Source organism: Berghia stephanieae, chromosome 3 (assembly GCF_034508935.2).
Source record: "Berghia stephanieae isolate SIO BIC M18660-M18661 chromosome 3, UCSD_Bste_1.3, whole genome shotgun sequence".
Taxonomy (NCBI): domain Eukaryota; kingdom Metazoa; phylum Mollusca; class Gastropoda; order Nudibranchia; family Aeolidiidae; genus Berghia; species Berghia stephanieae.
This window is the reverse complement of record NC_088362.1, coordinates 46,998,106-47,010,122: the sequence shown is the minus strand read 5'-3', so window position 1 is coordinate 47,010,122 and position 12,017 is coordinate 46,998,106. Positions and strand designations below refer to the sequence as shown.

General features: G+C 35.4%; 1 protein-coding gene across 1 annotated transcript; it reads left to right on the top strand.

Moving 5' to 3' along the window:
- The first annotated feature begins 284 nt into the window (after positions 1–284).
- On the top strand, positions 285–11,039 carry LOC144967867 (ubiquinone biosynthesis O-methyltransferase-like). The gene is made up of 6 exons (XM_078905597.1): positions 285–657; positions 4,680–4,950; positions 6,613–6,855; positions 7,511–7,670; positions 10,176–10,353; positions 10,755–11,039. The coding sequence occupies exons 1-5, from the start codon at positions 416–418 to the stop codon at positions 10,331–10,333; spliced, it is 1,074 nt and encodes a 357-aa protein (XP_078761723.1). The 5' UTR covers positions 285–415; the 3' UTR covers positions 10,334–10,353; positions 10,755–11,039.
- Positions 11,040–12,017: the final 978 nt, after the last annotated feature.

The following is a 12,017-nucleotide window of genomic DNA, read 5'->3' as shown; positions in this document are numbered from 1 at the left end:
CTTCCTGGTAAAAATGTTCGATACATAAGTTCGGTGATACAAATAGACATAGCACAATGCACACAAAAACAATTGAGATTACAAGTATCTTTTATATATATCTAGGATTTATAGATAAATTGCAATTATGATAATTTATAAGCTAATGTTACCACCAGTCAGTCTTCTTACAAATAATTTAAAGATAATTGTAATGGTACACATTTAGAATCAGCTTTGAGTACGAAATATTGAGCTACTTGAATCCAACATCGAGCTAAAGGTTAGATGTCATAGGTCATGGATCACTTTCATTTCAATGTTATGGTTGAATGTTTATGGCTTGATGTTTTGGTTGACCTTTCCCTTGCCGGGGATGAAATAAACTTTACTTTTTCTAAGAATTAGAATTGGCGTTTATGTGTCACTCCAAAAAATGGCATCCCTAATAAATCGTGCTCGATTGGTAAAATCTAGTCTGTGTCCGAATATCAAAAAAGTGAGGAAGTGCTTTTCCTCAGTCTCTGTTGATAGAATTCTGTCTTGCACTCACTCATCATCATACTCTGACTTTCGGTTTCAACGTCAACAAATTTCTCAGCAACTGAGGTCTTACAGATATAGTTCTAACAATCAAATAAACTTCACTGAGAGAAGCAGTCCTGATCTTCAAGATTTGTAAGCAATGACCATAATTTTTTGCCCAATATTCTCAAGTTTTTCATTTTCTCATTTTCGTTGTTCAAGTTCATGACCATGATTTTCATGGGGGTTTCGAATATGACTTGCAATTACTACAAGGATTCACCACGCACAAAGACAACTTAACCCCAATTACTACAAGGATTCACCACGCACAAAGACAACTTAATCCCGTGGCCCATTTCATTAACGTTTCTATTTTTCAAAACTTTCAAGACTTAGCTTCAGTTTTGATTAGATATATTACTTTTTAAAAATACTAAAAATATCACATATATGAGTGACCCTCCGCCTCGAAACGGTATAAGTCGGATTTTTCAATTTTGGGTTTTTAGTACCAAATCATAGCTTATTTTATGCTTTAAAATTTGATACCAAATTTATACAATTCTGATTATTCATTGCCGAGATATGACCGTTTGAAGTAGGGGGAGTGTAAAAACCAAGTTTTGAGAAAATCGATTTTGAAGTGAGGCACCGTTTTCACGCACAGTCAAATCAATCGGCAAAGATAACTCCTTAGATACAGGCATCGAAAATTTTGACGAGAAAAGTGAAATTTGGCATGAGCTTAGATTATACATTTAATAATGTACATAAAATTTTTTTGAAACAATCCAATTATTACTTTTGTAGTTATTCATTATTATGTAAGATGTTCTCAAAATGAATTAAACACCCCCCCCCCCCCCCCCAAATGCCGACAATTTTATGACATTGCTCACTTTTTCAAGAATTTTTGATATTTAAATAAAGAATCAATGAAGTAAGAATTATTAATGTGAAATTTTTGTCTTATTTAATAGAGAAAATACGATTTCAAAATGCCAAAAGTTAAAGAAGGGTTTATAATTTCAAAGTACAGTTTTGAAACTACGTGAGGCCAGGTGGGCAAGGAAAGAATTATCAGGAAAGAGGATGAGAGAGGAAGAGAAAGAATGAGAGAATAAAATACACACACACACACAAACAAACACACACACACACACGTGTGTGTGTGTGTGAGAGAGAGAGAGAGAGAGAGAGAGAGAGAGAGAGAGAGAGAGAGAGACTGCTTGTGCATTAAGAGGACGGGAGGGAAATAGAGTAAATATTGAAACCTGTATAAGTGTGTGTGGTTGTGTGTTTGTATATGTGAAAGAAACAAAAGGGAGACGGAGAGAGTGAGTAGACATGAAGAATGGGATGGAAGCAGAGCAATGTCTAAAAAGACTCCCCCCCCCCCCCTTCCCTACTTCTTTCAGTATACAAAGAAAGCACGATCAAACGAACATCCATCTCTCTCTCTCTCTCTCTCTCTCTCTCTCTCTCTCTCTCTCTCTCTCTCTCTCTCTCTCTCTCTCTCTCTCTCTCTCTCTCCTCTTCATCTATCTATCTATCTATCTATCTATCTATCTATCTATCTATCTACCTAGTTATCCATTAATATGTTTGTCTCTCTGTCTGTTCATCTATCCATTTCATTTTTTAGTTACACATATTTCCATCTGCAGTTCATTACTTGTTGAAGGCTCTATTTATTATTCTGCTTTTGTACTTAAAATTACATGTATAGCCTACAACAATCTCTGTAAGTGTAAGATTAGGCAACGGTTGTCCTATTAGGTCTTAGCATGTCCTATAATTTCATGAATAAAAAAAGAGGGACAAAGGAGGACCCTCACATCGATCATTAACCAATGCAGCTAGACAAAGAAATAATAGCATGTGGTGTGTATCAAAATGCACAAATACACACATATGTTACACACGCATGCTGACGTCATGAAGCATCGCGTGAGCATGTGATGAGCGTTGACCAATCAGAATCATTCATTTGTAAGGTTGTTAGGGAAAAACCTAGACTTGTTTACAGTTTTTAAAGTTCATTATTGGTTGAACCATGAAGTTGTGGAAGCAGTCATGCTTTCTCTAAGATAGATAAAGACACGCCCTTTGCTGTGATATCTTACATCTTATTGGTGGAGAAAAAGACTCTGTATTACTAAGCCTTGGAAAGGGTGGCTCTCTGAGAGAAAGTCAACTCTCGTTTTGAATGTGTCCCTGATAGTTGCATTTTTAAACTTGAAATTTATATAACTTATCGTCAATATTTATGTTGAATTATTATGTTTTCATGAAGAAAAATGATTGCAGTTTCTGAAACAACCAAAAACTGAAATTTGATAATTCTGACCATTTCCACTTTAAAAACGATTTTCTTCGTTTTCCAAATCCCGACTGATACCGCTCACATATCACATATTGAAAATATTATAATTCTACAGCAGATTTGGGTTGATAAAATTAGTTCTTTGCTTTAAAAAAAATAAAATTATAGGGAAAATCTTTTGTAGACAAACCTCTCTAGACACTTGAATAGAAGATTGAATCTGTATGTCATTTTTTCCCCATTTACCTGTTTGATTGCTGGTTAGTGTGTGAGTTCCAGACTATAATCATGGCTTGGTTAAATTGAGATATCTCTGATGCATCTTTACATATTATGATAAATTGAACACCAGATTAAAAGACCTTCAACCAAAAGTCCTTTCAAATAGTGTTGGGCAGCCTGCTGATCTTGGCGTCTGCTCCATCTCGGCTCGGTGCAGCTATTTGTTGAACTTAGTGTAAATTTCATTCAGAACAACCACTCTGACCCGACCTGTATAACCCAACTCTATATATCTTCTTTACCAATTAAAATGTAATTTTGGAATCGACAAAGACTGACACAAAATGGCTGGCATCAAAGAGAAAATGAATTAATGATAATGATTATGATGGGTTGATTTTGAGCATTTGAGAAAGCATTGGGTCCTTTACTTACAGATATGTGCGCACACACACACGCTTGCATGCATGCACTCACAAATATGCACATACCTATATATATAAAATACATAGAAAGGTGATTAGAGTTGGGAGAATATTTGGATGATGAGCTGGCATTGAGGCATTGTAATTTATTTTTCTTTATTTAATTCCAAATGAAGTAAAATTACAAATTAATTTTTCTGTTTAGCCGACTCTGGATTGGGTCGGGGTAGAATTAAATCTGGCAAGAGGCCTCATGCACACATCCACTTTTCAGTGATACTCTCATGATATCCTATGAGCTTTCCAAAATCACACTTATTTCAAAGCATAACCAAGTTTCACCATTTTAGCCTGGGCAGTTGTGGTCAGCGTCACTATTTGACTCCTAGCCTAATGACATCACAGTTTTTTAGGGGATTCATCTTTTGCTACTTCATCAGCAGGCGCCGAGGTTTTGGCTCATTTCTATAGTAGATTTGGGGGTGTTTTCAAAGCAAAGAAAATTGATTTACTCTGCCTCTAAATTTAAACCTTTTTATCAATGGGATGGTATACTGCATTTTTGTAATTCAAATTTCATACTGTGATTTGAAAAATGAATAAGTGCCCATGTTTGTGGTCTTGTTTGCTTTAATCATGAAGTCAAATCTACAGAATAGGATAATTAAAACATAACTTTATTTGAATGATGTCTGCAGAACGTCAGTATTCAAATTAAGTGGCTTCGACTGTTATTTGTTAAAAATTGGATACCGACATTAATTTGAGCTTGAGCTTTTATATAGCGCAATATCCACTAAATGTGCTCAAAATGCTTTACAAGGCGTCCCTGGCCATCAGCAACACTTAACATGTAGGACATGACATCAAGCCTGTTAGGTGATATTACAATGTTTTCAGACTGTTAACGCCCAGGTACTCATTTTACACTTGAGAAAGGTGAGAGAATGTGAGTAAAGAGCCTTTTCCAAGGACACAACTATGCTCCGAGCGAGGCTCAACCCAGGACCTTGCGATCCGAAAGCGAGTGTCATACCACAAGACCACATAGCTGCACAAGGTGACATAGATTCATTAATTCCATCAAGTATTTTTCATTACAACTGTATCCTGATTTTATTCATCTATTTGATATGATAAAAAATAATCTTTTATCCATGCCAAAAAAAATTTTAAAGTGTTTTTACCCATATTGACAGAGGTCCTGATGAAAAAGCAGACATATTTAACAGACCCAAAGCTCAAACAACAATTGATGAGGAAGAGGTGTCAAAGTTTTCAGACTTAGCAGCACTTTGGTGGGATGAAGGAGGTGAATTTGAAGCCCTGCATTCCCTAAATGACCTGCGGATACCTCTCATCAGGGATGGACTTGTTGAAGAGAAAAGGCTGGATGAGTATAGACTCTCCAAACCATTGGAGGGATATTGGATTTTGGATGTCGGTAGTGGAGGTGGAATCCTATCAGAGGTGACTAGTGTATTTAATAGTGTTGGTGTAGTTGTTGTCGTCGTTGTTGTTATTGTCATTATTATTATTATTATTATTATTATTATTATTATTATTATTATTATTATTATATTATTATTATTATTATTATTATTATTATTATTATTATTATTATTATTATTATTATTATTATTATTATTATTATTATTATTATTATTTTATTATTATTGTGTGGCTATGTGGTCTTGTGGTATGACACTCGCTTTCGGAGTTGTTGTCGTTGTTGTCATTATTATTATTATTATTATTATTATTATTATTATTTTATTATTATTGTGGGGCTATGTGGTCTTGTGGTATGACACTCGCTTTCGGATCGGAAGGTCCTGGGTTTGAGCTTCGCTAAACGCATAGTTGAGTCCTTGGAAAAGACTCTTTACTCAACATTTCTCTCATCGTACTCAGGTGTAAAATGAGTACCTGGCTGGTAACAGCGTTGTCTCTGTCCAAAAAGAAAAAATTGTGATATCGCCTAACAGTCGTCATGTCTCGTTATATATGTTAAGTGTTGCTGTTGGCTAGGGACCCCTGTAAAGCGCTTTGAGCATGTTTAGTGGATATTGCACTAACATAAAAGCTCAAGTTTTTTTTTGTTTTTTTTTAATATTATTATTATTATTATTATCGAAATCAAATAAAAACTAAATCAAAATTTGAGTTAAGCAGTTTCCAAATGAATTTTAGCAAATTTTCTATGCAGCAGGCCATATGGCACCACATTTCCATCTCTTGAATTTCAAGTTTGGTTGGTACCCATTTTATTAATGGCCAAGTATTCAATTTCTCCTTAGTAAAGTGGTGAAACATGTTTAAAGTGGACACAATCCCAATTTCAAGTAATATTTTCACTAATGGAGCTCAGTGTCGTTGGATTGTGACATGGCACTGACTTGGCCATTTTAGGAAATAATGAAAGCCCTTTGAACCAAAATATTCATAAATTTTCATATGGACTATGTCTGCCATTTAATTTTCAAAATGCAAAACCGAGAATTAAAAGAAGGTAGACTTTTTGATACTTCGATAGCAACACATGTATAAATGCATTTTCAATGTTTTCAGGAAAAATAACGTATGCCTAAGTAAAAAATAAATAGCAGGAATGTGAACAAGTGCCATAAGCACCGTTTTGCTGATAAGTTAATTTTGTCTAATATTTTACACCACAAACGTAAATAGTAAGCAACCTCAACATCGACTGAGTTAGACTAAACCTATTGTTAACGTGTACCTGATTCTGATTAAATTTCAACACTTTTTACGACCATGTTCAACGATGGCTCAACTCTTAAGATTAACCAATCTATTGCTAGTTAATTTGATAACGTTAGATTACCCATTACCAATCTATGACTGTTTTGATTTTAAAAATTGAAAAAATCTCCTTATAGAATTGAAACCCATTTCAATTATATTGGAAGTTATTGGATAAGCAATATATGTAATAATTGTTTGCTGTCACTGTTTTTGTTTGTTTTTTTTGTTGTTTTTTTTTTCTTTTAAGTCAAGGCTGTTGAAACAAAATTACGAAAGAAAGAAATAATAGCACTTTCACATAATCTCTTCCCATATGCTTAGTCATTTCAGTCCTTAGTAAATTTTCTTTCGCTTTTTTCATTTAAGCCATTAGCTAGGCTTGGTGCATCTGTCATTGGTTTGGAGGCATCTGAGGAAAACATCAAAATAGCCCAAGCACATTTGATGCATGACCCTGAAATTCGAGATCGTATAAAATACACCCATGCCACTGTTGAGTCAATCTCTAAGGAACAAGAAGGGAAGTTTGATGCCGTTGTAGCATCTGAAGTCTTAGAACATGTTGCTGAACCAGAGACATTCGTCTCATCCTGTTGTCAACTCGTTCGGGTAAGTTTATTAGCAATTCTTATTTTAGTTTTTAAATTAAGAAACCTTAACACAGAGCCTGTGGCTTTAGGCCCATTGTAAAAATCAGGAGTCCTTTATATCCATAAGACTCATGGAGCTGGAGCTTATTCTGGTTTCTATAGCATTAATTGGACAATATCAATTGCTTGATACCCTTTGTATAAGATGCTTGTTATTGCAAAGTGCTTTCTGGCAGACCCAATTACCCAGTCCCTGTACCAAGGATAAATACCAGTCCCTTTGCTTTTGAAGCCAGTGCTCTACCACTGAGCCATTATACCACCCATAAATCTTAATGACAGATGGTTAAGAAATCGCATCTAATATTTTCTATGCAAGGAGAATTTTTCCTCAGAGTCTATTGAAAGGGAAGGTTGGAATACCAGACAGTGCAACTCCGCAAAGTGAACTAGGGTGGAATGACTTGGTCACGGTCACACAGAGCAGTTGGTGAGGTTGAAGTTGGTGCCCTCTGGGACAAGAAATACTGCTGTGCCATGCTACCCGCTTAATGAAGATGACCCCAACTTATCAAAAAGTTTTAATCTAAAACGTTCAAAGCAGTAAAGCAAATTAGTCGAACTGTGTGACTTTTATATTTATCTTCTTTTTTTTTTCTTTGTTTTTCCCCCAGCCAGGAGGATCTATATTCTTCACCACATTGAACAAAACAACTCTGGCCTATGCCTTAGGGATTGTGGTGGCTGAGAGGCTCTTGGGGCTTGTTTCACCTGGGACACATGACTGGAATAAATTTATTCCACCCCGGGAACTACAGTACATGTTGGATCAAAGTATGTAAAGATCTTGATTTTCCTCAGGCTGTTGTTGGGAATTTTTCTGAGATGGTGTCAGTTAAATATATGTATCTGATTTAAAAAAGAAAAAAAGGTTAATCCTTGCTCTTGTGATTTTGTAGTTGTAAACAAAGGAAACCATCTGTGCCCCTTTTGGTTGGGATCCTTTTCCTGCATCTGTGTAGGACAATTGTGTCCAAGCGTCTCATAACTGTTTTATATCAGTTTGAATATAGTGCTTATTGAGGGATTAGGTTTGTCTCTGAAACTTATTTCAGAGAAGTTAAATTTCCTATTTGATAACATTTTGACTATAAACTTAAATTTATTTGCCTAGTTCATTCCGACATAATACATGGACGATGCAGCAGGTCGCATTTGTGCCATTATCCACTTTTGTTCACATGTTTTAAAACTAACCCTATTATCTAAACTAATCTCTCATGACCCAAAAATACTGTAAACAATGTAACGTTCTATAAAAGAAGGCAGGAAGAAATGTAAACCCTTTATGTTGTCAAAGTGCTGATCTTTCATCTTTCACCTTAAATAGCGACATTTTATGTCTTCAATGACCGAGTGGTATGATATTGTGTATAGTAACAAAGTCAAGTAACGATGAACATGATCATTGTACTTTAATTTGGTGACAATAATTGGAAAACTCTGGGCTCGGCATTGTGTCCTTTTGATAAACTAGTTGATCTACGAGGGCTCTTTCATAATTAACCGAAAAATGCCTGTAAAATCCGCGTTTTTTATGCTATCAACAAAATTCTTGCACGTGTTCATACCTTGACTCGTCCTTCATTTCTCCACGTAACAGCCAAGTCTGTCGACACACTTCTGCCAACGCCGCACCATGGAATAGATACCCTCTCGGAAGAAATTTCCGTCAAGGTTTAGTAGCCATTTCCGCACATGGTCAACAAGCTCTTCATCGACATCAAAGCGCTTTCCTGCCAGCTCACGTTTCAGTGGCCCAAAGAGGTGATAATCAGATGGTGCGAGGTCTGGACTGTGTGGTGGGTGTGGCAAAATCTCCCATCCATATTTCTCTAGCCAACCTTGCGTCACTCGTGCTGTGTGGGTGTAGCGTTGTCGTGTTGCAAAATGACCCCGTTTGTCAACTGCCCCGGGCGCTTTCTGCGAATGGCCTCCCTAAGCTTGTCAAGAGTTTGGCAGTACCTTGCAGCATTGATTGTTTCTCCAGGTTGTAAGGTTTCGAACAGAATAACACCACGACTGTCCCAGAAAACAGTTCCCATATATTTTCTTTGCTGACCGCATGACTTTGAATTTCTTCGCGACAGGTGAGGATGGATGTTTCCATGTCATCGAATCTTGCTTTGTTTCTGGGGTGCAATGGTGCAACCAAGTCTCATCACCGGTGACTATGCTGTCAAGAAAAGTCACATCGTACCCTAGAAAGTCTCCGCCGGCGTTGGCAGTATGCCCGTGAACCCTGCGTGAGCTCTTGCTTCTTCTCAAAAGTTCCCTGCAGATGTCCAATCTTTGTTCTTTATGATTGTCTGTCAATTGCTTAGGAACCCATCTTGCGCTGACTTTTCTGTAGCCAAGTTCATCAAATACAATTCTATGGGCAGAAGTTTCCGAAATTTCAAGACTGCTTGCGATTTCATGAAGTTTCAACCTCCTGTCTTGACGAATAAGCTCATCAACTCGCTTCACATTGTCTTCTGACGTCGCAGTTATCGAATGCCCTCTCCCTTCCCTGTCTGTCAAGTCGGAATGGCCGGCTTCAAACAAATTACACCAGTGATAGACTTGTGTACGGCTTATAACATGCTCACCATATACACTCTGAAGTTCTTCATGAATTTCGGTAGGATTCAGACTTTTGGGTTCAAAAAACGTATGACAGCTCTGATTTCCTCCTTTGACCAAGTTTCAAGGTGGGCCGCCATCTTTAAAATCGTCTAGAAATTCATTGTGCAAAATGATGCACTTCATAATTTCTGGGAATATTCGTAAGGAAATAAGGAATATCATGTCGTTTACAGAATTAAAAAATCTCCACTGGTTGCTGAGCAATGGGCATTTTTCGGTTATTTCTGAAGGAGCCCTCGTAGGTATGAAATTGGTATAATGGACGGTCTAGAGTCCCAAAAAGGGAGCATAATTGGCAACTTTTATGAAATACAAAAATGGTTTCCCAGGTCAGATAGAGGTATGTTTACATCTCTGGTGATACACTATAAATATGCATATTTATTTTATTTATTTTATTATTTATTCCTTCATTCAGTCATTCCTCACCACCCCTCCCCCACTTTTTCATTCATTTATTTATTTAGTCCTTCATTCAGTCATATTCCTTCCCCCCTCCCCCCCCCCCTCCCCCCTCCCCCCTCCCACTTTAAAAAAAACAAAAAACTTTTACAAGTATAATGCTAAATGTGAAGTTTAAACTGGCTTCATTATTTAGATGCATTGTCTTTGCATTTTCAGAAATCAAAATAATGGTTTTATACATTTCAGATGATTTTACCTGTCGTGTGGTGCATGGTATGTGGTACAACCCTCTCAGCAAACGATGGACATGGGCCAAGGATACAAGTATTAACTATGCCATCCATGCTGTCAGATCCAAGACAGTGGACGGAGTGGAAAATGTTTGGAAGGATAATGAGACGTAGTGGTAGTTGTTGTTGTCCAGGTTAATACTACTGCTGCTGCTATTATTATTATTATTATTATTATTATTATTATTATTATTATTATTATTATTTTTATATTATTATTATTATTATTATATTATTATTAAATTATCATTATTATTATTATTATATTATTATTATTATTATTATTATTATTATTATTATTATTATTATTATTATTATTATTATTATTATTATATATTATTATTATTATTATTATATATATTATTATTATTATTATTATTATTATTATTATTATTTATTATTATTATTATTATTATTATTATTATCATTATTATTATTATTATTGTTGTTGATGTTATTTTCGTAATATGTTGACATATAATTTGATGATGACTTGTTCTAATAACCATTTCCATCAACTTCCTCTATTGATCAGATTTATTATTTGCTACTCTGTCAAAAAGGAGAAATCCCAGGATGACCACATCAATTGTCTTTGTGGATAAAGCTGATGTTTACTTTTAACTTCATTGGGTTTTTTTTAGAAAATTGTATAAACTTTAAGCCGGTTGCTATATTGCAGAGATGATCCTTTAAGTATGCCCATTTTTGATTCAATGTTACAGTTCTATAAAGTGTTTGAATTCTTTGTAAAGATTGTTATTTGTTTCTATTAAGATTGTTGATGTTAATAATTAGAAAATAAAATCCGGTAATTGAATTATAATTTGTTAACATTTTGTTTATTATTAGGGGTTTTACTGTGCTTGCGACATTAATAGGCCAATTCAGTGCCCATAAAAAGGGAAATTATAGTGGAAAAGTTGTAGATCTGAAGTTAAAAGCACGAAAAAATAAGACATAGGGGACTGGTTCACACAGGGAACAGAAAATTCCACGAACATTCCACTGATATGCTTATTTTGACATTGACGAAAAGTCCCATCTTGGCACAAACAAAGGATCCCACGATGAAGGATTCACTCAAATGTTTACAAAAAATGCATTGAAAACTGATAACTCTAATGGTATATCAGAAAGATGAATTACAAGGTAAAAAATAAAAAAAATATCTCTCAAAAAAAGGTATTATATATTTGGCTGCTGTCTCCCTCCCAGCTATGGACCATGATAAATAAAGCAATCTTAATCCCGAGCAAAAAGGAAATGGAAAACAGATACAGCGGAATAGAGAGATTGGCCATTAATGGAGGCCTGAACTCCTGCACAATGACTTAACACATTTTTAAAGGCAATAGATTGTATTCGTCTTACAGCAGGAGATTATTGCTTGACATACAATGCAGAGTGGATATATCAGCAATGCCTGACATCAAAGTCCCGTTTGCTTGTTTTTTTAAAACTATATAACATTAGTAAATAAAGATCTTGTAAATTGACATAAATTTTACCGGAAGACAGTTATATCAACATTGCCATATATCAATAGCGGAATAATTGATTTAATTTAATTTTTTTAAATCACTTTAATTTATGATTGACTGTCCTGCTGTGTTGTAAAACAAAAAGCCAATGAAAATGCAGATATCCTCCTGTGAGATAAAGTAACAGCCAATAAAAATGCGAGATTATTGCCCCAATTACATCCTGTGATTCATTGAACAGAACCTTGTGGTCAGCGGTGAAGTTTAGTCCTGGCAGTGCTGGCATTTCATGGTACCAATAAGGGTACTGAGAA

Coding starts and splice junctions, on each gene's coding strand:
- LOC144967867 (XM_078905597.1), top strand. CDS start 416: ATGGCATCCCTAATAAATCGTGCTCGATTGGTAAAATCTAGTCTGTGT. Junction 4,951..6,612: donor GAGGTGGAATCCTATCAGAG/GTGACTAGTGTA, acceptor TTTTCATTTAAG/CCATTAGCTAGGCTTGGTGC. Junction 7,671..10,175: donor ACAGTACATGTTGGATCAAA/GTATGTAAAGAT, acceptor TATACATTTCAG/ATGATTTTACCTGTCGTGTG.